Source organism: Bos mutus, chromosome 19 (genome assembly GCF_027580195.1).
Source record: "Bos mutus isolate GX-2022 chromosome 19, NWIPB_WYAK_1.1, whole genome shotgun sequence".
Taxonomy (NCBI): Eukaryota; Metazoa; Chordata; class Mammalia; order Artiodactyla; family Bovidae; genus Bos; species Bos mutus.
In genome coordinates, this window is record NC_091635.1 from 26,641,848 (window position 1) to 26,666,365 (window position 24,518).

Sequence of the window (24,518 nt, forward strand, 5' to 3'; positions counted from 1 at the left end):
CCTTTATTGAGATACTAGACGTCGGGTCTTTGTAACACGACGTCCCAAGGTAGCCCAGTACACTTAATTTCCATTACAGAATTTCCTTTTTAATTTCAGAAATATTTTTGTTGAGCATTTTCAATATTTCTGAGGACGTGGAAGATTTTGAGTTAAGAAAAACTTGTTTGCAGCAGTCATCAGTTCAGGTGAGTCGCTCAGTCGTGTCCGACTCTTTAAGACCCCATGAACCGCAGCAGGCCAGGCTTCCCTGCCCATCACCAACTTCCAGAACTTGCTCAAACTCATGTCCATCCAGTTGGTGATGCCATCCAACCATCTCATCCTCTGTCCTCCCCTTCTCCTGCCCTCAACTCTTCGTAGCATCAGGGTCTTTTTCAGTGAGTGGAGTCTTCGCGTCAATCAGGTGGCCAAAATATTGGAGCTTCAGCTTCAGCATCAGCCCTTCCAATGAATATTCAGCAGTCATCAGATACTGCTAATTATGTTTAGGATCCCAAAGGTGTTCACAATGGATTGTATTTTTTTTTTTTGTAGTCAGTAAAAGCAAGCAGGTTCGCTCACGCTCTACACTACAAATCACAAAGAATGTGTGGTCCTGTCTCTTGTATCAGTAACTTTTCACGAAGAGAAATCTGGATTAATGCCGAGAAGTTAGTAGTTCCTGCCCATTGGAACAAGAGCCAGGCTAAAATACAATTCTACTAGCACTGGGTGGAAGTTCTTAAAATAGTGAAGGTTACTCTTTTTTTTTTTTTCAAATACTGCTGAAAAGTCGGATTTTACCTAATTTGCTGTAAGGATATTTAGCAGTGGATTTCCACTGGCTCTTTAGTCTCAGACTTTTCCCCATATTTCAAAAATGATATGCAAACATCCTCCAAAACAATTCCTGCTGGTAACTACAGTTCAGATGAACAGACAGATAAGAACAAATCTTTATTTGTCACAGGCTTATTTTGACAAAGATATGCGTAACCATGCTCCTTGAAAGTAGAAATAAAATTTACTTCTTGTCTATTCCTCTTACCCTCATTCCTTTCAGTCACTACACAGAGAGTTTCTTGAGGCAGTAATTGCCCCTCATTTTGTAATCCCCACTACCTAGCATTGTACCTGGGCTTAGTAGGCAAATCTTTTACTGGTGCTAAAATTCCTGTCTAAATCTAGCCCTTTTCCCCTTGCCAAATCCCAACCACACTGACCTTCCACCTGCAGACAATTGCTTCACTCCTTCCTTTCCCAAGGTCCTTGAACAGGCCTTTTTAACTGCAGGAAGGCTTTCCCCTTCTCCATTCCCCCACATCTCACTGAGGCCCTCTTATATAGTTCTCAAAGTAAATGTCTCTTGATCAGGACTAGAGATGCAAACTTTCTCTAAACCCTGACTTCATAAGGTCCTCTGTTTTACTATTTCAGTACTTGATTAAGTACATGATGATGTATTCAATGTCTGTCTTCCCTGCTAAACTATCAAATCTAGGAGGGCGGCTGCACCGGGTCTATTTCTTTCACTACTGTCTAGTCTAGTGATACTGCCTAGCCTAGTTCCTGACACATGTCAGAGACTCAGTGCATATGTAGAGACAAATTGATAGGGTTGTCAGATTTTTTAAAAACAGAACACTCAGTTAAATTTTAATTTTAAACGATTACATTTTTTAGTACAAAAGTATGTTCCAAATATTATAGAATATAAATCTAGCAATATTAACATTGAAGAAGTACAGAGAGAATTTATCCAACTGCGAATTTCCAAAGATAGTTTATATTTAAAATGCTGTGGGAATTCCCTGGTGGGCCAGTGGTTAAGAGTCCATGCTTTCACTGCCAAGGGCCCAGGTTTAATCCCTGGTTCAGGAACTAAGATCCCACAAACTGCCCAGTGCAGCCAAAAAATAAACTAAAATGCTGTTTCAACAAGCATCTGTGGAGTCCTAACACCTGTGTATTAGAAGCTGGTAATATACACTTGACAACACAGCCCTAGCCCTTGATGGGTTCACCTGATTTAGAGTTCTGAAAATATGAACAGTCACTGAAACTGTAGGCACTCAAAAATATTTTGTTAATTTACTCATGTCCAAAGCATGACTGTTGAATACACAGCTACAGTTTCTCATGCAAGCTCTTTATACAAATGAACAATAAATACTGTACTAGAGTAGCTAGGAATTGTTAAACCATATAAAACTTGAAAACAGAATAAACTTTACCAAATTTTAGTCACAAAATAGAATGAGAAGTTACTATTTCTCATTTGAAAATGCAGATGAAATGACATTGTCAAAAATTTGTATTCTAAAAGTAAAGATCCCTGGTGGCCCAGTGATTAAGAATTTGCCCATCAAGGCAGGAGACATGGGTTTGATCCCCCAGTGGGTGAGGGAACTAAGATCTCACATGCCGCAGGGCAGCTCAGCCTGAGCACTGCAACAAAGATCACCCATGCTGCAACTAAGACCTGATACAGTCAAAAAAAAAAAAAAAAAAACAGATTTTTTTAAAAGACATCAATTTTTATAAAACAAAAAGTCAAAATATAGGACAGCTGCTGCTGCTAAGTTGCTTCAGTCGTGTCCGACTCTGTGCAACCCCATAGATAGCAGCCCACCAGGCTCCGCCATCCCTGGGATTCTCCAGGCAAGAACCCTGGAGTGGGTTGCCATTTCCTTCTCCAATGCATGAAAGAGAAAAGTGAAACTGAAGTCACTCAGTCGTGTCCGACTCTTAGCGACCCCGTGGACTGCAGCCTACCAGGCTCCTCCATCCATGAATTTTCCAGGCAAGAGTACTGGAGTGGGGTGCCACTGCCGTCTCCGATATAGGACAGACATGTCATTAAATAAGAAAAGTAATTCAAGGTGTACACACACCAAGAAGAGGACCATGGACAGATTTTAAATGAGTAAGCTTTGAGGGAGACTTCAAAGGCTCTTAAAACCAAAAGCTAAACTAACAAATTGGACTTGGGATGAGGGGAAATTACTATAACTTTAGTTAAATATTTCCTCTTGTGTAGAGCCTAAAGAGAAGCTTTCTGACTTGCTTTGGGGGACTTACAGGGAAACTACAGTCATCACCTGACTGGCCACTTGGGCTTCCCAGAGTTACCCTGACTCCCTGCCCTGGGAGATCATGAAACAAACAAATCATGCAGCCCTGGAATTTCTGAGTTCAAAGTTTTCCTGTAGAGTGAAGCAATCCTTATACTACAAAGGCACGGTCCTCACCATTTGTTGGACCAATACCAGCAGTTTTTAGTATGTTTTGTATTTAAAAATCTAGAGAGTCAAAATGGCTTAAAGGCTTAAAGGTCTAACACCATAAAACTCCTAGAATAGAACATAGGCAAAACATTCTCTGACATAAATTGTACCAATGTTTTCTTAGGTCGGTCTCCCAAGGCAATAGAAATAAAAACAAAAATTTTTTTTAAAGGGGACCTAATCAAACTTGCAAACTTCTGTACAACAAAGAAAACCATAAAATAAAAAGACAACCTATAGACTGGGAGGAGAGCATTTGAGAATGAGGAGACTGAGAAGGGCTTAATTTCTAAAATATATAAATGGCTCATACAACTCAATAACAAAAAGACAACCCAAGTAAAAATGGGCAGAAGACTAAAGAGACATTTCTCCAAAGAAAACACACAGATGGCCAACAGGCAGGCACAGAAAGATACGTTCAACATGGCTAATTATTAAAGAAATGTGCAAGTCAAAATTACAATGGTTTTGATTTGTAGTCAAAGCCATTTGACTAAACCTGATGGTTCAGCAGTTAAGAATCCACCTTGCAGTGCAAAGGTACACTAGTTCAATCCTTGGTCCAGGAAGATCCCACATGCTGTGGAGCAACTGAGCCCATGCACCACAACTACTGAGCCTGCTCTCTAGAGCCCAAGAGCCACAATGACTGAAACCCACATGCAGACTGCACAGAGCCTGTGCTCTGTAGCAAGAGAGCCGCTGCAATGAGAAGTCCTCACACTAAAACAATAGTCCCCACTCACCACAACTAAAGAAAGCCCACATGCAACAACAAAGACCCACCGCAGTCAAATAATAAGATAAATAATAAATAAATACATAAATCTTAAAAAACCCACCTACAATGAGGTGCCACCTCACACTGGTCAAAATGGGCATCATTAAAAAGGCGACAAATAACAAATCCTGTAGAGATGTGAAGAAAAAGGAATCCTCCTACTCTGTTGGTGGGAAAGTAAATTGGTGCAGCCACTGTAGAAGACAATAAGGAGGCTCCTCAAAAAACTAGAGTTGCCATATGATCCAGCAATCCCACTCCTGGACATGTATCTGGACATAGCAGCACTATTCACAGTAGCCAAAATATGGAAACAACCCAAATGTCCATTGACAGATGAATGGATAACAAGATGTGGTGTGTGTGTGTGTGTGTGTGTGTGTGTGTGTGATTTGGAATGATGCCATTTTATTTTCTTGGGCTCCAAAATCACTGTGGATGGTGACAACAGCTATGAAATTAAAAGACACTTGCTCCTTGGAAGAAAAGCTATGACAAACTTTTCTTGTTCAGTAGCTCAGTCATGTCTGACATTTGGTGACCCCATCAAGTGCAGGATGCCAGGCTTCCCAGTCCTTCAATATCTTCGTGAGCTTGCTCAAATTCATGTCCATTGATGATGCCAATTGGTGATGCCATCCAACCATCTAATCCCTCTGTCATCCCCTTCTCCTCCTGCCTTCAATCTTTCCCAGCATCAGGGTCTTTTCCAATGAGCTGGCTCTTCGCAGCAGGTAGCGAAAGTATTGGAGCTTCAGCTTCATCATCAGTCCTCCCAATGAATATTCAGGGTTGATTTCCTTTAGGATTGACTGATTTGATCTCCTTGTAGTCCAAGGAACTCTCAAGAGTCTTCTCCAAAACCACAGTTCAAAACCATCAATTCTTTGGTGCTCAGCCTTCTTTATGGTCCAGCTCTCACATCCATACATGACTACTGGAAAAATTATAGCTTTGACTATACAGACCTTCGTTGGCAAAGTAATATCTCTGTTTTGTAATATACTAAGTTGTCATAGCTTTTCTTCCAAGGAGTAAGTGTCTTTTTAATTTCATGGCTGCAGTCACCATCTGCAGTGATTTTGGAGCCCAAGAAAATAGTCTGTCACTGTTTCCATTGTTTCCCCATCTATTTGCCATGAAGCGATGGGACTGGATGCCATGATCTTAGTTTTTTAATGTTGAGTTTTAAGCCAACTTTTTCATTCTCCTCTTTCACCTTCATCAAGAGGCTCTTTAGTTCTTCTTCGCTTTCTGCTATAAGGGTGGTATCATCTGCATATCTGAGGTTATTGATATTTCTTTTGGAAATCTTGATTCCAGCTTGGGATTCATCCAGCCCAGCTTTTCACATGATGTACTCTGCATAGAAGTTAAATAAGCAGGGTGACAATATACAGCCTTGACGTATTCCTCTCGATTTGGAACCAGTCTGTTGTTCCATGTTCGGTTCTAATTGTTACTTCTTGACCTACATACAGATTTCTCCCTGGAGAAGGAAATGGCAACCCACTCCAGTATTCTTGTCTGAAAAATCCCATGGACAGAGGAGCCTGGCAGGCTATAGTCCATGGGGTCACAAAGAGTCGGACACAACTGAGCAACTACACCACCACCACCACAGATTTCTCAGGAGGCAGGTAAGTTGGTCTGGTATTCCCATCTCTTTCAGAATTTTCCACAGTTTGTTGTGATCCACACAGTCAAAGGTTTTAGCATGGTCAATGAAGCAGATGTTTTTCTGGAATTCTCTTGCTTTTTCCTGTGATCCATCAGATGTTGGCAAGTTGATCTCTGGTTCCTCTGCCTTTTCTGAATCCAGCTTATGCATCTGGAAGATCTTGGTTCACACACTATTAAAGCCTAGCTTGGAGGATTTTGATCACGACCTTGCTAGCATGTGAAATGAGTGCAATTGTATGGTAGTTTGAACATTCTTTGGCATTGCCCTTCTTTGGAAATGGAACAAAAACTGATCTTTTCCAGTCCTGTGGCCATTGCTGAGTTTTCAAATCTGAGTTACAAACCTAGACAGTGTATAAAGAGCAAAGACATCAGTTTGCCGACAAAGGTCCGTATAGTCAAAGCTATGGTTTTTCCAGAAAGATTACAGATTACAGAAAGAGCTGTCCCTTCTCCTGTCATTTACTACTAGTGTAAATGTGCTCCAACTCCTTCTGAGTCTCAATTTCAGCCTATAGGAATTGCATATAATAATACTCATCCTGGTCACCTCATCAGGTTATTTATTTGTTTAATTGATATTTATTGACAGGTTTAAAAGACTTCTGTGGAAAATTGAAAAGTGCTGTAGAAATAGAAGGTATTATAAAAACTCAGTAACAGGCTTCATTTATTATTCATTCATTAGGGGTTTCTAGTCTGCTTCAACAGGAAATAGATAATTAAGAAAGGATTTGGGATTTCCTTGGTGTTCCAGTGGTTAAGAACCCACCTTACAATGCAGGGGGCAAGGGTTTGACCCTTGTCTGGGAACTAAAATCCCACATGCCATAGAGAAACTAAGGCCATTGTGGTGCAACTAGAGAGTCTGACCACCTCCACAAAAGATCCTGCATGATGCAATGAAGACCCCAAGTGCCGCAACTAAGACCCGAGGCAGCCAAATACATAAATAAATAAAATATTTTAGGAAGTTTCTGTAAAGCAACTACATACCAATAAAATTAATTTAAAATAAAATGGAAGCAACTTAACATCCTTTCACAGAGGAATGGACTAAGATGTGGTACATATACAATAAAATATTACTCAGACATAAAAAGGAATGAAATAATGCCATTTGCAGAACCATGGATGGACCTAGAGATTGTCATACAGAGTGAAATAGTCAGAAAGAGAAAAGCAAATATTGTATAACATTGTTTATATGTGGATTCAAGAAAATTGGTACAGATGAATTTATTGGCAAAACAGAAATAGAGTCACAGATGTAGAGAACAGACTTACGATTACCAAGGGGGAAAGGGTGTGTGAGACAGACTGGGAGATTGGGATCAATATTCTGATAGACAGAATGCCTGAAGAACTATGGAGAGAGGTTTGTAATATTGTACAGGAGGTGTTGATCAAAACCACTTCCAAGAAGAAGAAATGCAAAAAGGCAAAATGGTTGTCTGATGAAGCCTTACAAATATATGAGAAAAGAAGAGAAGTGAAAGGCAAGGAAAAAAATAAAGATATACCCATTTGAATGCAGAGTTCCAAAGAATAGCAAGGAGAGAAAAGAAAGCCTTCCTAAGTGATCAATTCAAAGAAATAGAGGAAAACAATAGAATGGGAAAGACAGAGATCTTTTCAAGAAAATTAGAGATACCAAGGGAACATTTCATGCAAAGATGGGTACAATAAAAGACAGAAATGGTATGGACCTAACAGAAGCAGAAGATATCAAGAGGAAGTGGCAAGAATATACAGAAGAACGATACAAAAAAGATCTTCATGACCCAGATAACCACGAAGGTGTGGTCACTCACCTAGAGCCAGACATCCTGGAGTGTGAAGTCAAGTGGGGCTAGGAAGCATCACTATGAACCAAGCTAGTAGAAGTGATGGAATTTCAGCTGAGCTATTTCAAATCCTAAAAGATGATGCTGTGAATGTGCTGCAGTCAATATGCCAACAAGTTTGGAAAATTCAGCAGTGGCCACAGGACTGGAAAATGTCAGTTTTCATCCCAAACAAAGGCAATGCCAAAGAATGTTCAAACTACCACAGAACTGCACTCATTTCACACACTAGCAAGTTAGTGTTCAAGTTAGGCTTCAGCAATATGTGCACCGAGAACTTCCAGATGTTCCAGTTGGATTTAGAAAAGGCAGAGGAACCAGAGATCAACTTGCCAACATCTGATGGATCACAGGAAAAAGCAAGAGAATTCCAGAAAAACATCTGCTTCATCGACTATGCTAAAGCCTTTGACTGTGTGGATCAAAACAAATTGTGGAAAATTCTGAAAGAGATGGGAATGCCAGACCAACTTACCTGCTCCTGAGAAACCAGTATGCAGGTCAAGAAGCAACAATTAGAACCGAACATGGAACAACAGACTGGTTCCAAATTGGGAAAGGAGTACATCAAGACTGTATATTGTAACCCTGCTTATTTAACTTCTACGCAGAGTACATCATGTGAAAAGCTGGGCTGGATGAATCCCAGGCTGGAATCAAGATTGCCAAAAGATATCAGTAACCTCAGATATGCAGATGACACCACCCTTATGACAGAAAGCAAAGAGGAAGTAAAGAGCCTCTTGATGAAGGTGAAAGGAGAATGAAAAAGCTTGCTTAAAACTCAACATTCAAAAAACTAAGATTATTGCGTCTGGTCCCATCACTTCATGGCAAATAGATGGGGAAACAATGGAAACAGTGACAGACTTTATTTTCTTGGGCTCCAAAATCACTGCAGATGGTGACTGCAGCCATGAAATTAAAAAGACACTTGCTCCTTGGAAGAAAAGTTATGACCAACCTAGACAGCGTATTAAGAAGCAGAGACATCAGTTTGCCAACAAAGGTCCGTATAGTTAAAGCTATGGCTTTTCCAGTAGTCATGTATGGATGTGAGAGCTGGATCATGAAGAAGGCTGAGTGCCAAAGAATCGATGCTTTTGAGCTGTGGTGTTGGAGAAGACTCTTGAGAGTCCCTCGGACTACAAGCAGATGAAACCAGTCAATCCTAAAGGAAATCAATCCTGAATATTCATTGGAAGGACAGATGATGAAGCTGAAGCTTTGATACTTTGGCCACCTGATGTGAAGAGCAGACTAATTGGAAAAGACCCTGATGCTGGGAAAGATTGAAGGTAGGAGGAGAAGGGGACGACAGGATGAAATGGTTTGATGGCATCACTGACTTGATGGACATGAGTTTGAGCAAGCTCTGTGAGATGATGGACAGGGAAGCTTGGCATGCCGCAGTCCACAGAGTCGAAAAGAGTCAGACACGACTGAGTGACTGAACAACAATATATACACTGTGGTGGTAGTGGTTTAGTTGCTAAGTCATGTCCGACTCTTTGCCACCTTGTGAACTGTAGCCTACCAGGCTACTCTGTCCGTGGAATTCTCCAAGCAAGAACACTGGAGTGGGTTGCCATTTCCTTCTCCAATGCATGACAGTGAAAAGTGAAAGTGAAGTCGCTCAGTCATGTCTGACTCCTAGCGACCCCATGGACTGCAGCCTACCAGGCTCCTCCGTCCATGGGATTTGCCAGGCAAGAGTACTGGAGTGGGTTGCCGTTGCCTTCTCTGACCATATAGCACAGGGAACCCTATTGAGTGATCAGTGGTGGCTGGTAGCCTAAGTGGAAAGGAAATCTAAAAAAGTACATATATGTAAACGTGGACTTCCCAGTAGCTCAAACGGTAAAGAATCTGCCCGCAGTGCAGGAGACCAGGGTTCGATCCCTGGTTCAGAAAGATCCTCTGGAGAAGGGAATGGCAATCCACTCCATTATTCTTGCCTGGAGAATCCCCATGGACAGGGGAGCCTGGCAGGCTACAGTTACGGGGTCGCAAAGAGTCAGACATGACTGAGCAACTAACACACACACACACACACATATATAAACGTATAACTTATTCACTTTGCTGTACAGCAGAAACTAACATAACATTGTAAACCAACTATACTGTAATAAAAATTAATTTCAAAAAAATAAAGTTTCTACTGCTGGAATGATAAGCGGTGGCACAGGTTGGAAGGTGAGAGGGAGGTTCAAGATGGAGGAGACTATGTATGCCTATGGCTGACTCATATTGATGTATGGCAGAAACCAACACAATTCTGTAAGGCAATTATCCTCCAAATAAAAATCATTAAAAACAAAGGATTTACTTGACCAAAAAAAATAATAAAATTCAGCTCCATCACTCAAAAATAAAGTTTCTACTGCTGATATGATGGTGGATTAATTTGGATGATGAATTTTATTCTTCAAGGTTTTATTTGACACATCATCACAATTACTTCTGCCATCTCCACGTTTCCATTTTGTTGTGGGTGCATCCTAGGTCAAATACTTGATCTCATTTAAAAGAGTAAAAAAAAAATATCAGAGTAATTTTGCTGAACTCATGCCAATGTTTAATAAGGCTGACCAGTCACTTTGTCTAATTGACTCATGAAATTTCCTGCCATCTGCCATCATGTTAGACACTGGTGGAGACCTTCACATCCAGGCCCTTTTGCAGCAATGAGTAAGTCACCACACCTGCGTTCAAGTACTAAATTCTATACTCTCTTTATTTCCTTTCTTTTTTCTTGACAGTATTAATTTTACTTGCACAGATGATTAAAAAGTTCTTAGGTCTTCCTTTTTCTTTGGCCTAGATGCATGGCTTGTGGGATCCTAGTTCCCCCACCACTGATAGAACCGGGGGTCCTAGCAGTGAGAGCATCTGAGTCTGGTTTCCTTATCTTTAAAACAGGGATGAGGCAAATCGTGTTTTGCAGGGTACACACACACACACACACACACACACAGGCAAATCGTGTTTTGCAGGGTACACACACACACACACACACACACACGAAAATTAGTTTGCGCCGAAGCGGAATATGTATTTGTTCAATGAGTTATCAATAAAGTTTCAAATTAAAAAATTCTCCCTGGTTCGTTTTAATAAAGTTTTGCTCAAATGGCGAGCCCGATTCTTATCGCGAGAATCTGGCGGAATGCTCCTCTGCTGGAGACCTGCTCTCGCGTTGTTTGAGCTAGCAGCGGCGAGAGGTGAAAGGGAAGCACGAAATACCGCGAGATTACTGAAGATTCTCGCGGTATTTCTTGGGATTACCCCCTCCCCCCCGCCTTCCTCCTAGTGCCGTTTCGGTTTAACCTAGTGTGTGACTGTGAGTCTGTGTGAGGGGCCGAGTGTGTGAGGTACTTAGGTGAGGCGGAAGCTAGAAAAGGGGGTCCCTCAGGAGCGAGGGACAAAGGGGGCGTGAGGCACCTAGGCCGCGGGACCCCAGCGACAGGAAGTCGCCCCGAGCCGGGCTACCGGGTAGGGGAAGGGCCCGCGCAGTCCTCACAGGGCCCCAGAGCCAGAGTCGGCCACACAGCACCGGGCCGTCGGCTTCCTACTTCTTCGACCTCCCCGGCGTCTGGGCCTGAGGATTGGCTCGGCGTGGGGAGGAGGAGAAACAGATTCGGGCAGCTACTCGTTGTCTCGCAACTCCACTGCTGAGGAACTCTCATTTCTTCCCTGGCTCCTTCACCCCCACCTCATGTAGGAGGGTGCTGAGGAGACGGGAGGGAGGAGGAGCCTGGACTACCGTCCCTTCCCTCCCCACCCCCTTGTAGGGGCTCTTTGGTAGGCGTGGGGCTGGGGGGGAGGGTGGGGGTTACTTTTTGGAGTGCTGGGGAACTTTTTCCCCTTTTTGAGGCCAGGGGAAAGGGAATGCCCAATCCAGAGAGACATGGGGGCAAGAAGGACGGGAGTGGGGGAGCTTCTGGAACTTTGCAGCCGTCATCGGGAGGTGGCAGCTCCAACAGCAGAGAGCGTCACCGCTTGGGGTCGAAGCACAAGCGGCATAAGTCCAAGCACTCCAAAGACATGGGATTGGTGACACCCGAAGCAGCACCTTTGGGCACAGTTATCAAACCTTTGGTGGAATATGATGACATTAGCTCTGATTCCGATACCTTCTCTGATGACCTGGCTTTCAAAGTGGACCGGAGGGAAAATGATGAACGTCGCGGGACTGATCGCAGCGACCGCCTGCATAAACACCGTCACCACCAGCACCGACGTACTCGCGACTTATTAAAAACTAAACAGACAGAGAAAGAAAAAAACCTGGAAGCCTCCAGCAAGTCGGGCTCGACGAAGGACCGGATATCAGGAAGTTCAAAGCGTTCAAATGAGGAGAATGATGACCACGGGAAGGCTCAGATCTCGAAAAGCAGCAACAAGGAATCCAGGTCATCCAAACTCCATAAGGAGAAGACCCGGAAAGAGCGTGAGTTGAAGTCGGGACACAAAGACCGAAGTAAAAGTCATCGGAAGAGGGAAACACCCAAAAGTTACAAAACCGTGGACAGCCCTAAACGGAGATCCAGGAGTCCCCACCGGAAGTGGTCCGACAGTCCCAAGCAAGATGATAGCCCCTCCGGAGCTTCTTACGGCCAAGATTATGACCTTAGTCCCCCGAGATCTCACACCTCTAGCAATTACGACTCCTACAAGAAGAGTCCGGGAAGTACCTCTAGAAGGCAGTCAATCAGCCCGCCTTACAAGGAGCCTTCTGCCTACCAGTCCAGCACTCGGTCACCCAGTCCCTACAGTAGACGACAGAGGTCTGTGAGTCCCTATAGCCGGCGACGTTCTTCCAGCTATGAAAGGAGTGGCTCTTACAGTGGGAGATCACCCAGTCCCTACGGTCGAAGGCGGTCCAGCAGCCCTTTTCTGAGCAAGCGCTCTCTGAGCCGGAGTCCACTTCCCAGGTGAGCTATTTGTCTAACAGTCCGTTCTTTCCTACAGTGGCTTATGAGGAACTGGGGATTAGACCTGTTAACATTTTGTGGAAGCCCCCAGTGTTTGGCATTGTCTAGAACATTTTGCTGTTGGCTAGTCATAATGTAGGTGAGACTGCTCTTCCCCTTAACCCAGAATTGAAGAGGAGAGTTCACATGCCTAAAGCTGCTAAAGGTAGGTACTTCCAGTGCTGGGATCTTCAGCTGTAAGCTCCTATGTGAGAAAAAATCATAGGCTTCTGCTTACCAAATGCATGGAGTTGATACTGGTTCTCAGAGTTTATCCAGTTATTTCGTTTGCTTTGTCTTAACTTTTTGAAATTCACTTTGGAATTAGTGCTTTAGGCTTCATTGGACCTGATTGGAGATTTCATTTGTGTTATTTGAGGCTGTTTTCCTAGGTCATCTACCACTTGCGTTGTCCACTGTGTCTCCAGACCTGTAAGTTTATTTCCTTATAGATAGTTTTTTTGATAACTTACAAAAGACTCCCATCTTTGATGTTTCTAGTGGGAATTAAACTGATTAGCTCTTCCCTTTTATGGTATAACCTGGCAGAAATTGGTTCCAAGGATACTTTGATTTTCTTTACAAGCATCACCACTATCTTGTGACCACAGCAGTTTTCAAAATCTTTCTTTTAAAAAATGCTAATAGTATCTTCACTGTGATATTTTTGGTGATAAAGACATGTTAGTTTGAAATTTAATTGTTGGAGTGAATTGTATACAGAAAACTGTTCTTGTTCCTAAGTGATGAGGTGTATGTACCTCCCTCTTTATAGTCTTACCATTTTCCACAAAAGGAGAACTTGAGCTTAGGAGTCACATCTGAGTGGAATCCTAATCTTGTTTTGTAACCTTTGGCATATAATTTAATTTCTCTGTGTGTGAAATAAGAGTAATAACTACCTAGTTCTAGAGTTGCGAGGTTTGATTAGTAAATATGAGTGCATGGCCAGGTACAGTGCCTGGTCAGTAAGTTTTATCAGTGAGTGAGAAAAATGTTGAAAACTAGTAGAGAAATTAGAAAAAAATCCATGCCATGTCTTTTATATGTCAATGTGAGTAATTTTTGCTGACCTAAAGCTATAATTTTTCATAAACTAGTTTGAATTCATCAAGTTAAAAGAGTTCCTAGCTGTCAGAGTATGAAGTTCCTTAGGCTTTCCCCCTCCATTTTATTATTGTAGTCAGGACTCAAATATGTACCACCTAGATTCTACAATTAATACTTGATATACATTTTATCATTTCTATCCATCTCTTCATCAAGCCATCTTCATTTGTTTTGATTCATCTCAAAGTAAGTTGCATATATCAGTATACTTCACTATAAACACTTTAGCATGTACACCATTAGCTAGAGTTGACTTTTTTTTTCTGGAGGAATGAGAAGTAAATTTATATACAGTGAAGTAGATGTCTTAAGTGTACTATTTGTAAAATTGCTTAGCTTTTTTTAAGGATGCCTAAGAAATAGTCTCAGAATATTTGTTTTCTTGAGGGAGTAGTTTCATTAAGGCTGTTCTGAGAATTTTGATTGTTAGGGGGTTTGAGAATACAGAATTGCATTGAGGCTAAAACAAGTTTCAGTAAAAACAAGCTGCTTTTGCAATAATTCCTTTTGGGTTCAAATCTCAAGTTCTCTCTTCCTGTACTCAGTTGTAATTAGTGCAGTAATGGTAAAAATAAATCAAGAAAGAATTGAAAACACAACATGATCCTATAGGACACAAATATAAACACTAATAATCTTGGAGTCACATGCACATTTTTAGTTGGCTAGTAAAGAGCATTACATGTTTGTAGGTGTGTGATATGTGCATACGTACATATTTTTCCTCATTCAGTTTCTTAGGGTAGGGAACATATAGATCCCTTTTATGGTCTTCTTTTTTTTTTTTTTTTTTTTTTTTTTTTTTTGCCTTGAGAGAAACAGGCAGAATTAAACAAGCAATATCATTTTTAAAGACTGAAAATGCTTTGAGAGAAACTTTGAAGATCTTTGCATCCACCAAATTAGTAGTGATTAATAGTAGCAATTTCATTTCAAATGGGTGGAATCTAACTTAATTCAGGGAAAAAATACATTTGTTATTGAAGACAGTTTTGTTCACTGTTTGAAGACAATTTACCTATTTGTTGTCCTCTTTTTACCCCCTTTTTCCCTTAAAGAGTGGATCTGGACCTCAACTTTAACATTATGTAACTTACAGCCATCCAAATGTCCTATTACAGTAAGCTTCTGTTCAGAAGTTGAAGGATTTGTAGCAGAGTTCTTTAGGAAGATTTAGTCATGCGGAAAGATTAAAGAAACAGTGGCTTGTAGGGCATGTTTCTGACATTACTTAGTGTTTTCCTGAGATAATGTTAGTTTCAACCCAGTCTGTAATTTAGAGAAAGCCTCTTGTTTTAGCCACTTTGTTTACAGAGGTATTAGTTTTCTTAAGAGTAACTGGGTATTTAGTAAATCCATTTAATTAGTTTCATTGTCTTGTATCCTCATGTTCATATAAATGTTGTTGTTTGATTCCAGTGATTATTTTATATTTTAATTAACTTTTGGAAGAAAATTTCCAAAAGGCATTATGGGTATAAGAAAATCATGACTAACATCATGTGAGTTGTTTCCCCTACCATGTATATGCTATTTGTTTTGAAACATTTTGAATCACATCAGTCTTACCAATGATCAGCCATAAAAGGGAGATATTGAAGATCTGAAATGGGAACAATTTGTTTTAGACTATTGGGCAAATTATGTTTTGTCCAGTCATACTTGACACATTGTGTGCCTGCTGAGTTCCTTCAGTTGTGTCGGACTCTTTGTGACCCCATGGATTTTAGCCTGCCAGGCTCCTCTGTCCATGGGGATTCTCCTGGCAAGAATACTGGAGTGGGTTGCCATGCCCTCCTCCAGAGGATCTTCCTGACCCAAGGGTCGAACCTGCATCTCTTATGTCTCCTGCATTGGCAGGCAAGTTCTTTACCACTAGCACTACCTGAGAAGGCCGGTAATACATTTGACTTTATTAAAGAGCAAAAAGAATTAAGAGGGGGTTGGATTTTAATTTAGAATAATCTGCCTTTTAGATTCCCAGATTTTACTTCCCAATCCTTTCTTAATAATGGAGAAAATAAGTTGAACATGCAATAATACCTTGCTTTATGAATTTCTAAAATGTTTATTGGAAATCATTTTATATTTGAAAGTACTAGAAGCCATCATAGTTTTAAGAACATCTAATAAATTATTTTGGCAAGACAGTTTCTCCAGTTTACATAGTTTGTAAATCCTAAGTCTTGTATCTTGAGAGTTTGTTTAGTATAGGCACAACTTAATTATAAACTGGGGATTCAGGAACAAAATCTTTTCCTGGGATTTCTCAATTAGATAGCTCTCTAGTTTAAAATTTTAGGTTTTGGTGAAGTGTGCTAGTTACTACGTTTAGCATTAAGTATGACTTTTAAAAATCATGTTTTCACTTTATCAGATACTTAAACCAAAATTCTAAAAGTAATCGTGAATATGGATATTTTCTAACATGGGAAAAAATATCCATCCATCTTTCAGTTGAATAAGTAGTGGATAATTTTTAGATTATATGACTGAAATATGTTACCATGAAGGATTATTTCCTTCTAATCCATTTTTTAGAGTAAAGAACATTTTTAAATTTATAGAAAAATTCTGAAACTAGTACAAAGAATTCTTTCATATCCTCAAACTCAGTTTCCCCTATTATTATTATCTTACATTTGTTATAATTAATGAACCAATATTGATACATTATTACTATTATTATTATTATTTGATGGTACCATCCAGTCCCATCACTTCATGGCAAATAGAAGGGGAAAAAAATGGAAGCAGTGACAGATTTTATTTTCTTGGGCTTCAAAATCACTTCGGAAACGGTGACTGCAGCCGTGAAATTAAAAGACACTTGCTCCTTGGAAGGAAAGCTATGACAAACTTAGACAACATATTACAAAGCAAAGACATCACTTTGCCGACAAAGGTCTGTATAGTCGAAGGTATGGTTTTCCCATTAGTCATGTATGGATGTGAGAGTTGGACCATAAAGAAGGCTGAAAGCCAAAGAATTGATGCTTTCAAATTGTGGTGCTGAAGAAGACTCTTGAGAGTGGGTGCCATGGACTGCAAGGCAATTAAACCAGTCAATCCTAAAAGAAATCAACCCTGAATATTCATAGGAAGGACTGATGCTAAAGCTGAAACTCTAATACTTTGGCCACCTAATGCGAAGAGCCAGTCATTGGAAAAGGCTCTGATGCTGGGGAAGATTGAGGGCAGGAGGAGAAGAGGGTGGCAGAGGATGAGATGATTAGATAGCATCACCGATTCAATGAACATGAATTTGAGCAAACTTCTTGGAGATAGTAAAGGACAAGGAAGCCTGGTGTGCTGCAGTCCATGGGGTCGCAAAGAGTCAGACAGGACTGAGCAACTGAACAACAACAACAATCTATTTTTAAGACTGCTAAGTACTCAAACTGGGTTTTTTTAGTTACAGTTCTTCATAGTTTAACTAATCTGTTTTCTTCCGTATTGCTGTAGTCTATTCATTTATTTTTTTTTTCTTTTTCCAGTAGAAAATCAATGAAGTCTAGAAGTAGAAGTCCTGCATATTCAAGACACTCATCTTCTCATAGTAAAAAGAAGAGATCCGGGTCACGCAGTCGACATTCCAGTATCTCACCTGTCAGGCTTCCATTGAACTCCAGCTTGGGAGCTGAACTCAGTAGGAAAAAGAAGGAGAGAGCAGCAGCTGCAGCAGCAGCAAAAATGGATGGGAAGGAATCCAAGGGTTCACCTATATTTTTACCTAGAAAAGAGAACAGTTCAGTGGAGGCTAAGGATTCAGGCTTGGAGCCTAAAAAGTTACCCAGAGGTGTAAAATTGGAAAAATCTGCCCCAGATACTGAACTGGTGAATGTAACACATCTAAACACAGAGGTCAAAAATTCTTTAGATACAGGGAAAGTGAAGTTGGATGAGAACTCTGAGAAGCATCCTGTTCTTAAAGATACAAAAGTACAGGGAACAAAAGACTCTAAACCTGTAGCACTGAAAGAGGAGATTGTTACTCCAAAAGAGACAGAGACATCTGAAAAGGAGACCCTTCCTCCTCTTCCCACAGTTACTTCTCCACCTCCTTTACCAACTACTACCCCTCCACCACAGACACCCCCCTTGCCACCTTTGCCTCCACTGCCAGCTATTCCACAGCAGCCACCTCTGCCTCCTCCCCAGCCAACATTTAGTCAGGTTCTTTCTTCAAGTACTTCAACTTTGCCCCCCTCTGTTCATCCAAGGACATCTACTCTGTCCTCTCAGGCAAATTCTCAGCCCTCTGTACAGGTTTCTGTGAAGACTCAAGTATCTGTAACAGCTGCTATTCCACACCTAAAAACTTCAACGTTGCCTCCTCTGCCCCTCCCACCCTTATTACTGGGAGATGATGACATGGATAGGTAAGTACTGTAGTTAACTGGGAAATTTTAACCCTCTTGATCTAAGTGTAATGTAGTTTTTGTTCTCAAGGCTTTGTCAAAATGGTTCTGATGTGTGTCTGTTTAGAATGCTTTCATGAATAGGAAGTGCCTGTGATGTTAGGTTTTCAGTGGAAAAAGTCCTTATGTATGACATGATTAGGAAAAGATAATTATAATTTGAGGTCTAGTAATCCTTTTTCTCACGAGTATTTATCAATAATTTTGATTGAAAGTTTTAAAAATCATGTGTTTTTCTCCTTGAATTTTTATGTTGAAAATTTCAGTATTACATAGCTGCAGAAAAATTAACACCTGTATGCCCTTCAGCTAGATTGACCAGTTAATTTTTTACCATATTTTTTTAAACTACAGATATTATGACTTTTTTGAATAGTTTAGCATGTCTCTTCTAACAAGAACACTTTCCTGTATAATCATAATACCTTTATCACCCTAAAAAACATTCATTTATTGAATAATATCAGTAGCATATCAATAATAATAATATTAAGATCCTAAGTAGTCCCAAAAATGTCTTTTATATCGACTTTTTTCCATCTTGATGCTTTAAAAAAATTATCCTTAAGAAGCAAAAGAACAATATGTAGAGTCTTTGCTAATTAGAATATAAATTCACAGTGTGGTGATAAGAAGAGCTCTCATTTTAATAATCCTTTTGACTATTGAGACCTGAAATGATTTGAAACATGAGTCTGATTTCATGGAAGACATTAGGAAATATATTTGTTTAATTTCTTGGTGGACTTAGCTAGGCAAGTACAACCAAACAAACTTGAATCAGCAGTGACATATACCATGGCAGTCTTCGGATTATTGTTTTTCTATGGAGATTCTGCCCTCTTGTTATAGAGAATATGAGTTTCACTTAATACAACAAGTTTTCGTTGTAAGCACAGAAATAAATATTATCAGTCGTGCATCCCAGATCAATTCCCAAGCTTCTGTTACTTTCCAGGTGACAGCAGTAGTTTAAATAGTGATACATTTCAGCCCTTTAGGTCTATAGTTTTTCAAACTACTCTCTGTGCTTTTTTAGAAGGTGCAAGTGCAATAAATGATGGGAAAAGAGACTATTTAAATGAATGGCTCCATTACTATATATAGTGGTAAATATTATTTTAAAGAAAAATTCCACATGCTCTTTCTAATATTAATAGGTATTAATGAATTCTGCCATATCCTGAGAACTACAAATGAGAAGAAAAGAACCTGAAATTTATGTAGGAAAATTTGTTTGAGGTACACAATATACTTACCATAGATACAAAATATATATTTTTGTAGTTTTGTTGAAAAAGAAGTCATCCAGAGGGAACCTAGGCCACTATCTTTCCATGAGAACCTTGTTTAAATATTAGTTTACATAGTGGCTAGAATCATATCAGTGTGGCTAGGAACCTTCCTTTTGAAATGTTTACTTGGCTAACCAAGTAGACATTGAACCTATCTACCATGAGTCAGGGTAGAGTGCAGATTTGCAGATGTGGAACAATTTTGATAGAAGGCAGGTAGAGATTTCTATCTTTCAGATTGTAAATGAAGGGTAAAGTAAGATCATTCAGTGCTTATTTGAGTATGTGTAGCTGTCTTTAAGAACACTCGCAAGAGAGAAGTGAGAAAAATTATTTTTGTTACATATTCTGATTCCAAAAGTGTAACTGTTTCATTTAATAGTCCTTATTAAAGGTAGAAAAATGGAAGTGAAGATTTCTTCCAATATCAATTTTATTTTTTCACTATGTACTAACTTAAAATTCAAGATGGCTTTTCTGTTTTTGTCTTCATTTACTTATTTGGTGCCATGAACCAGCTGCACCTTTCACATGAAAAACATTTGTTTATTTAAAAAAAGTTTTTTTTGGCTGTGTGGCATTTGGGACCCTAGTTACTCAACCAGGGATCAAACTTGTGCCCCCTGTATAGGAAGCGCTGAATCTTAACCATTGAACTGCCAGGAAAGTCCTGAAAAAATAATTTTATGTAAGAAGACTTTTTAGGAAGAAATCTGAACATTGTGAATGGAACTTCTATTCCTCTGTACTTTATCTCATAGGAGGCTGCAGGAGCTTAAATGTTGAGAATGTGACTTATACATCTTTTTATCGCCTATAGTATTTTAAACATAAGACATAGAATGTAGTCATTAAATACTGATTATTTGAATAAGTAAAACTGCTGAAGGAACCAAGGCCAGGCTTGTGTGAAATGAAATTGGGCATGTAGTTAAGAAATTATTTGTTACATGGATGATATAAAGGTTGTATTAGAGGATTTGTCCTTTTGGGAAAAGAATTAATCTCTCTTTCAAACGTGTGTGTGTGTGTGTGTATAGTATGTATATTGAGCAGAAATATATAAACCCAGGTATGAAATAGAAGAGTGAATTTAATTAATGGTATTTGCAAAAACCTTTCTGATTCACAGTCTACAATTATTATTTCTAGAAGCAAAGACTTCCAAACATCCGCTTTGATATAATGCATTCTTCACAGACATAGCTGGTCATGGGGATATGCTTCTTTTAAGGAGATCATCCATATATGCAGCTAAATTGCTTCAGTTGTGTCCGACTCTGTGCGACGCTATGGACTGTAACTCCCCGCTCCCCCAGGCTCTGTCTGTGGCTCTGTCCATGGGATTCTCCAGGCAAGAATACTGGAGTGAGTTGCCATGCCCTCCTCCAGGGGATCTTCCTGACCCAGTGATCAAACCTGCATCTCTTATGTCTCTTGCATTGGCAGGCAGGTTCTTTACCACTGAGCCACCTGGGAAGTCCAATCATCTGTATACTCTTCTTTAAATTTTCAGTTAACCATATAGGGTTTTTAAAATGTTGTTTTCTTCTCTTGTTTTTTTTGGATAGCGTGGTTCATCTGGAGTTTTATCAGACTTGGGTAGAGTCTACAGGATTCTTAAAGGCTGTATTTTTAAAGTACTGAACTCTTGTATAAAAGACCTATTAAACGTTCAGGTTTGAATTTAGGATTTTGCTAATAGAATGCTTGTTTTCTATTTTTATTCTATTAGAATGCTAATAGAAAGTTTTTAATATGTTCATTCAAATTTTAATAGACGTTTATAAAAATAAATCACTTTTTAAACAACCTTCTTTAAGAGGAATGAGATAAATGGCCACATTTAAAGTGCATGTTTAGTCACCCAGTCTCCTCTATCCATGGGATTTCCCAAGCAAGAATACTAGAGTGTGTTGCCATTTCTTCCTCCAGGGGATCTTCCCAACCCAGGGATCGAACCCATATCTCCTATGTCTGCTGCCTTGCCGGCAGATTCTTTATTCAGTGAGCTATCAGGGATGGGGATATTTAAAGTAGTTTATTTTAAATTTTGAAAATTACAAAAATTAATTTTGGGGAATTCCTTGACTTTTCAGTGGTTAGGACTCCAAGCTTCCACTGCTGTGGGCCCAAATTCCATCCCTGGTCAGGGAATTGAGAACCTACAAGCTGTGTGACATGGCCCAAAATAAAGCTAATTTTCTTTTTTTGTAGTTCATATGTAAATTCATATTTTTTTTATTAACAGTAAAGACATCTCAGAGGCGTTTACGTTGTACCTACAGAATAAATTCCAGCATCATAAATTCCAAGAGACTATCCATATTCTAAAATTTGAGCACTCTGGGATTTGACAACTTTTTTTTTTTTTTAATTATACACAGGCATTAATGCAACTTTGTCTCCATGAGTGAACCCATCTGCTGGTATAAATGGAGAAGCAGGAAATACTGATATTGATAGGGTCAGTGTGTTCTTTCTGGTACTGAATCTTCAAGTAATGACTTGCTGCTGCTGCTGCTAAGTCGCTTCAGTCGTGTCCGACTCTGTGTGACCCCAGAGACGACAGCCCACCAGGCTCCCCCGTCCCTGGGATTCTCTAGGCAAGAACACTGGAGTGGGTTGCCATTTCCTTCTCCAGTGCATGAAAGTGAAAAGTGAAAGTGAAGTCGCTCAGTCGTGTCCGATTCCTAGCGACCCCATGGACTGCAGCCTACCAGGCTCCTCTGTCCATGGGATTTTCCAGGCAAGAGTACTGGAGTGGGGTGCCATTGCCTTCTCCGACAATATTTCTTCCACTATGTTAGACCCTTTCTGTATCTACCATATGTTCTCAGAACTATATAGAGCTTTATTTTAGTGAGTACCCTACACTAAAGGCTAAAGACCATAATATTTCTAAGCATTGCAATTTTACCATTTTTATTTTATGCATTATTATTGCAAGGTTTTTGGTACATGTGGAATTTGTTGAAACAAAATTTAACCTCTGTTTAACTTGTGTGCTCTAAACTGGTAGTACATATCCCATCAAACACGCATTCTTTCTTGAAATAACAGACTGAAAAAAGATGTAAATGTAAAATATAGACTGAACTTACGTGAAATGATGGTGAAAGAATTCAGTTAATTTAATTCTAGTGACACAGAAGCAAGCTAGACTTTATTTTTGAATCATGAATTGAATTTTATAAAAAGTATTTTGACATAGTAGTTGAAAAATTAGGAATTTTCTTTTCTGAATGTCTTAAAAATTGGGGAAATTTAAAAAATCTATATGACATCCTGACCCAAGAGTTTTCTCGTAACAGACTTTGTTTCAGGGTAGAAAAATCTTACTGCAAGTTGGTGTGTGTTCATCACTATCAGTAATTTAACAGAAAATTTCAGATGATCGTTTTGCTCTACCTTGACTACCCCAGTTCTGGTTAATATGGTACAAACTAGATTCTGTTATTTTGTATGATTTTTGAGATTAAAATGATGAAAAATAATAGGAAGTAGTAGCTTTTGAGATTGTGTTTCACACACTGAAGGTAGCAGTATGCTTTAAAAAGATACATTGCAAGGGATAGCTGTATTATCCTTAGATGTGTTTATGGTTCTATGTAAGTATTTATGAAAGTTTTCTCTTAATAACCACTTGCTGAAAAAGTAGAAGAGGTTCCTACTGTGGTTAGGATTCTCAGATGCTTTTTAATCTTCTGATACTGTGATGGAATACAAAAGACTATCATGGTTTTATCTCTAGACATGAATTGGTATGCTGCCTATTTTTCCTGAGGACATGCATAGCGCAAAATCCTTTTTTTACCCATAAGTAGAGGTGGTTAAAAAATTAGATCTGAAAGTTGAATTTTCTAATCTATTCCAGAAAAGCCATCCCTTTTGTTCCCCCACGGACTATTATAATTTGCTGGAGAGGCTTTCTGCTGCCAGTACTTTGTTGTTGTTGTTTAGTCATTGTCGTGTCTGACTCTTGTGACCCCATGAACTGTAGCCCATTAGGCTCCTTTTTCCAGGAAATTTCCCAGGCAAGAATACTGGCATGGGTTGCCATTTCCTTCTCCAGGGGATCTTCCCAACCCAGGGATTGAACCCGTGTCTTTGGCATTGGCAGGAAGGTTCTTTACCATTACCATTTGAGCCGCCAGTGCTTTAATGATACTAAAATAGTCTCTTGGACTCGTTCTTTTTAGATTCTTAGTTTGAGAGTTATTTATCCATTTTGGGTGGTTGAATATGATTGCCTTTTCTTCCCAACCAGTAGAATAAATCATTTATTTTGATCTCCAGCTTAGCTGTATTTCTTACAAAACACTCTAAAATACTCTTTGCTTTTTCCAAGTTTCTCTCCACATCTTTAGTAACATAGTAGTATTACACTGTTGGGCTTTCCATCATTATTGAAATCTTTAGAGGAGGTTTGCCATGGTGCTTTGCAAATTTAAGATTATAACTTCCTGTATTTTATTTCATCTCAATAAAAATCCAGATAGCCTCTTCAGGAGGACATTAAAGAGTTTATTAAAGTTTCTACAAATAATATCCAAGTTTTTTTGTTTTTTTTTTTAATATACTATAGATTTCTTTTTGCAAAATCCAAGTCTCTTGAACTGTGACTAAACTCCATTTCTTTATGTTATATTACAGGGGCTTTTCGCTTAAAAGTAAAATCTTTTTAACCTTTTAATAACCAGACATTACAATCTTTGAGTTTTATTTGCACATTCTTTAAGTAATTGTGATCTTTTTCTTTTTTTCCTCTCTGTTGTTTAGTCCGAAAGAAACTCTACCTTCAAAACCTGTGAAGAAAGAGAAGGAACAAAGACCACGTCACCTACTCACAGACCTCCCTCTCCCTCCAGAGCTCCCTGGTGGGGATCCATCTCCCCCAGACTCTCCAGAACCAAAGGCAATCACACCACCTCAGCAACCATACAAAAAGAGACCAAAGTGAGTTTTTGGCAGGATCCATCCCTACCTTTGGACCATAACCTACACCATTAGGATCATAGAGGATTGGGCCTAGTGTAGATCTTGCTTTATTTTCACGGATAAAATTCTTTCATCTGCATCCCCAGATACTTTGTCATGTTTTTTAGAAAAGTAATAATTTCCCAAGTT

The 24,518-nt window shown here is 39.5% G+C and overlaps 1 protein-coding gene across 5 annotated transcripts in view; it reads left to right on the forward strand.

Moving 5' to 3' along the window:
• The first annotated feature begins 10,880 nt into the window (after positions 1-10,880).
• CDK12 (cyclin dependent kinase 12) overlaps positions 10,881-24,518 on the forward strand; it is a 61,480-nt gene continuing 47,842 nt past the window's right edge. For 4 of the 5 annotated variants that reach the window (XR_011467991.1, XR_011467992.1, XM_005897996.3 and 1 more), the window contains exons 1-3: positions 10,881-12,523; positions 17,170-18,054; positions 24,171-24,347. Coding sequence is in view for 3 of the 5 variants with exons in the window: in XM_005897996.3 (XP_005898058.1) it covers positions 11,478-12,523; positions 17,170-18,054; positions 24,171-24,347 (2,108 nt within the window). In the remaining 2 variants the exon portion in view is untranslated. The remainder of the gene's footprint in view (positions 12,524-17,169; positions 18,055-24,170; positions 24,348-24,518) is intronic. The other variant, XM_070389778.1, reaches the window with a different exon arrangement.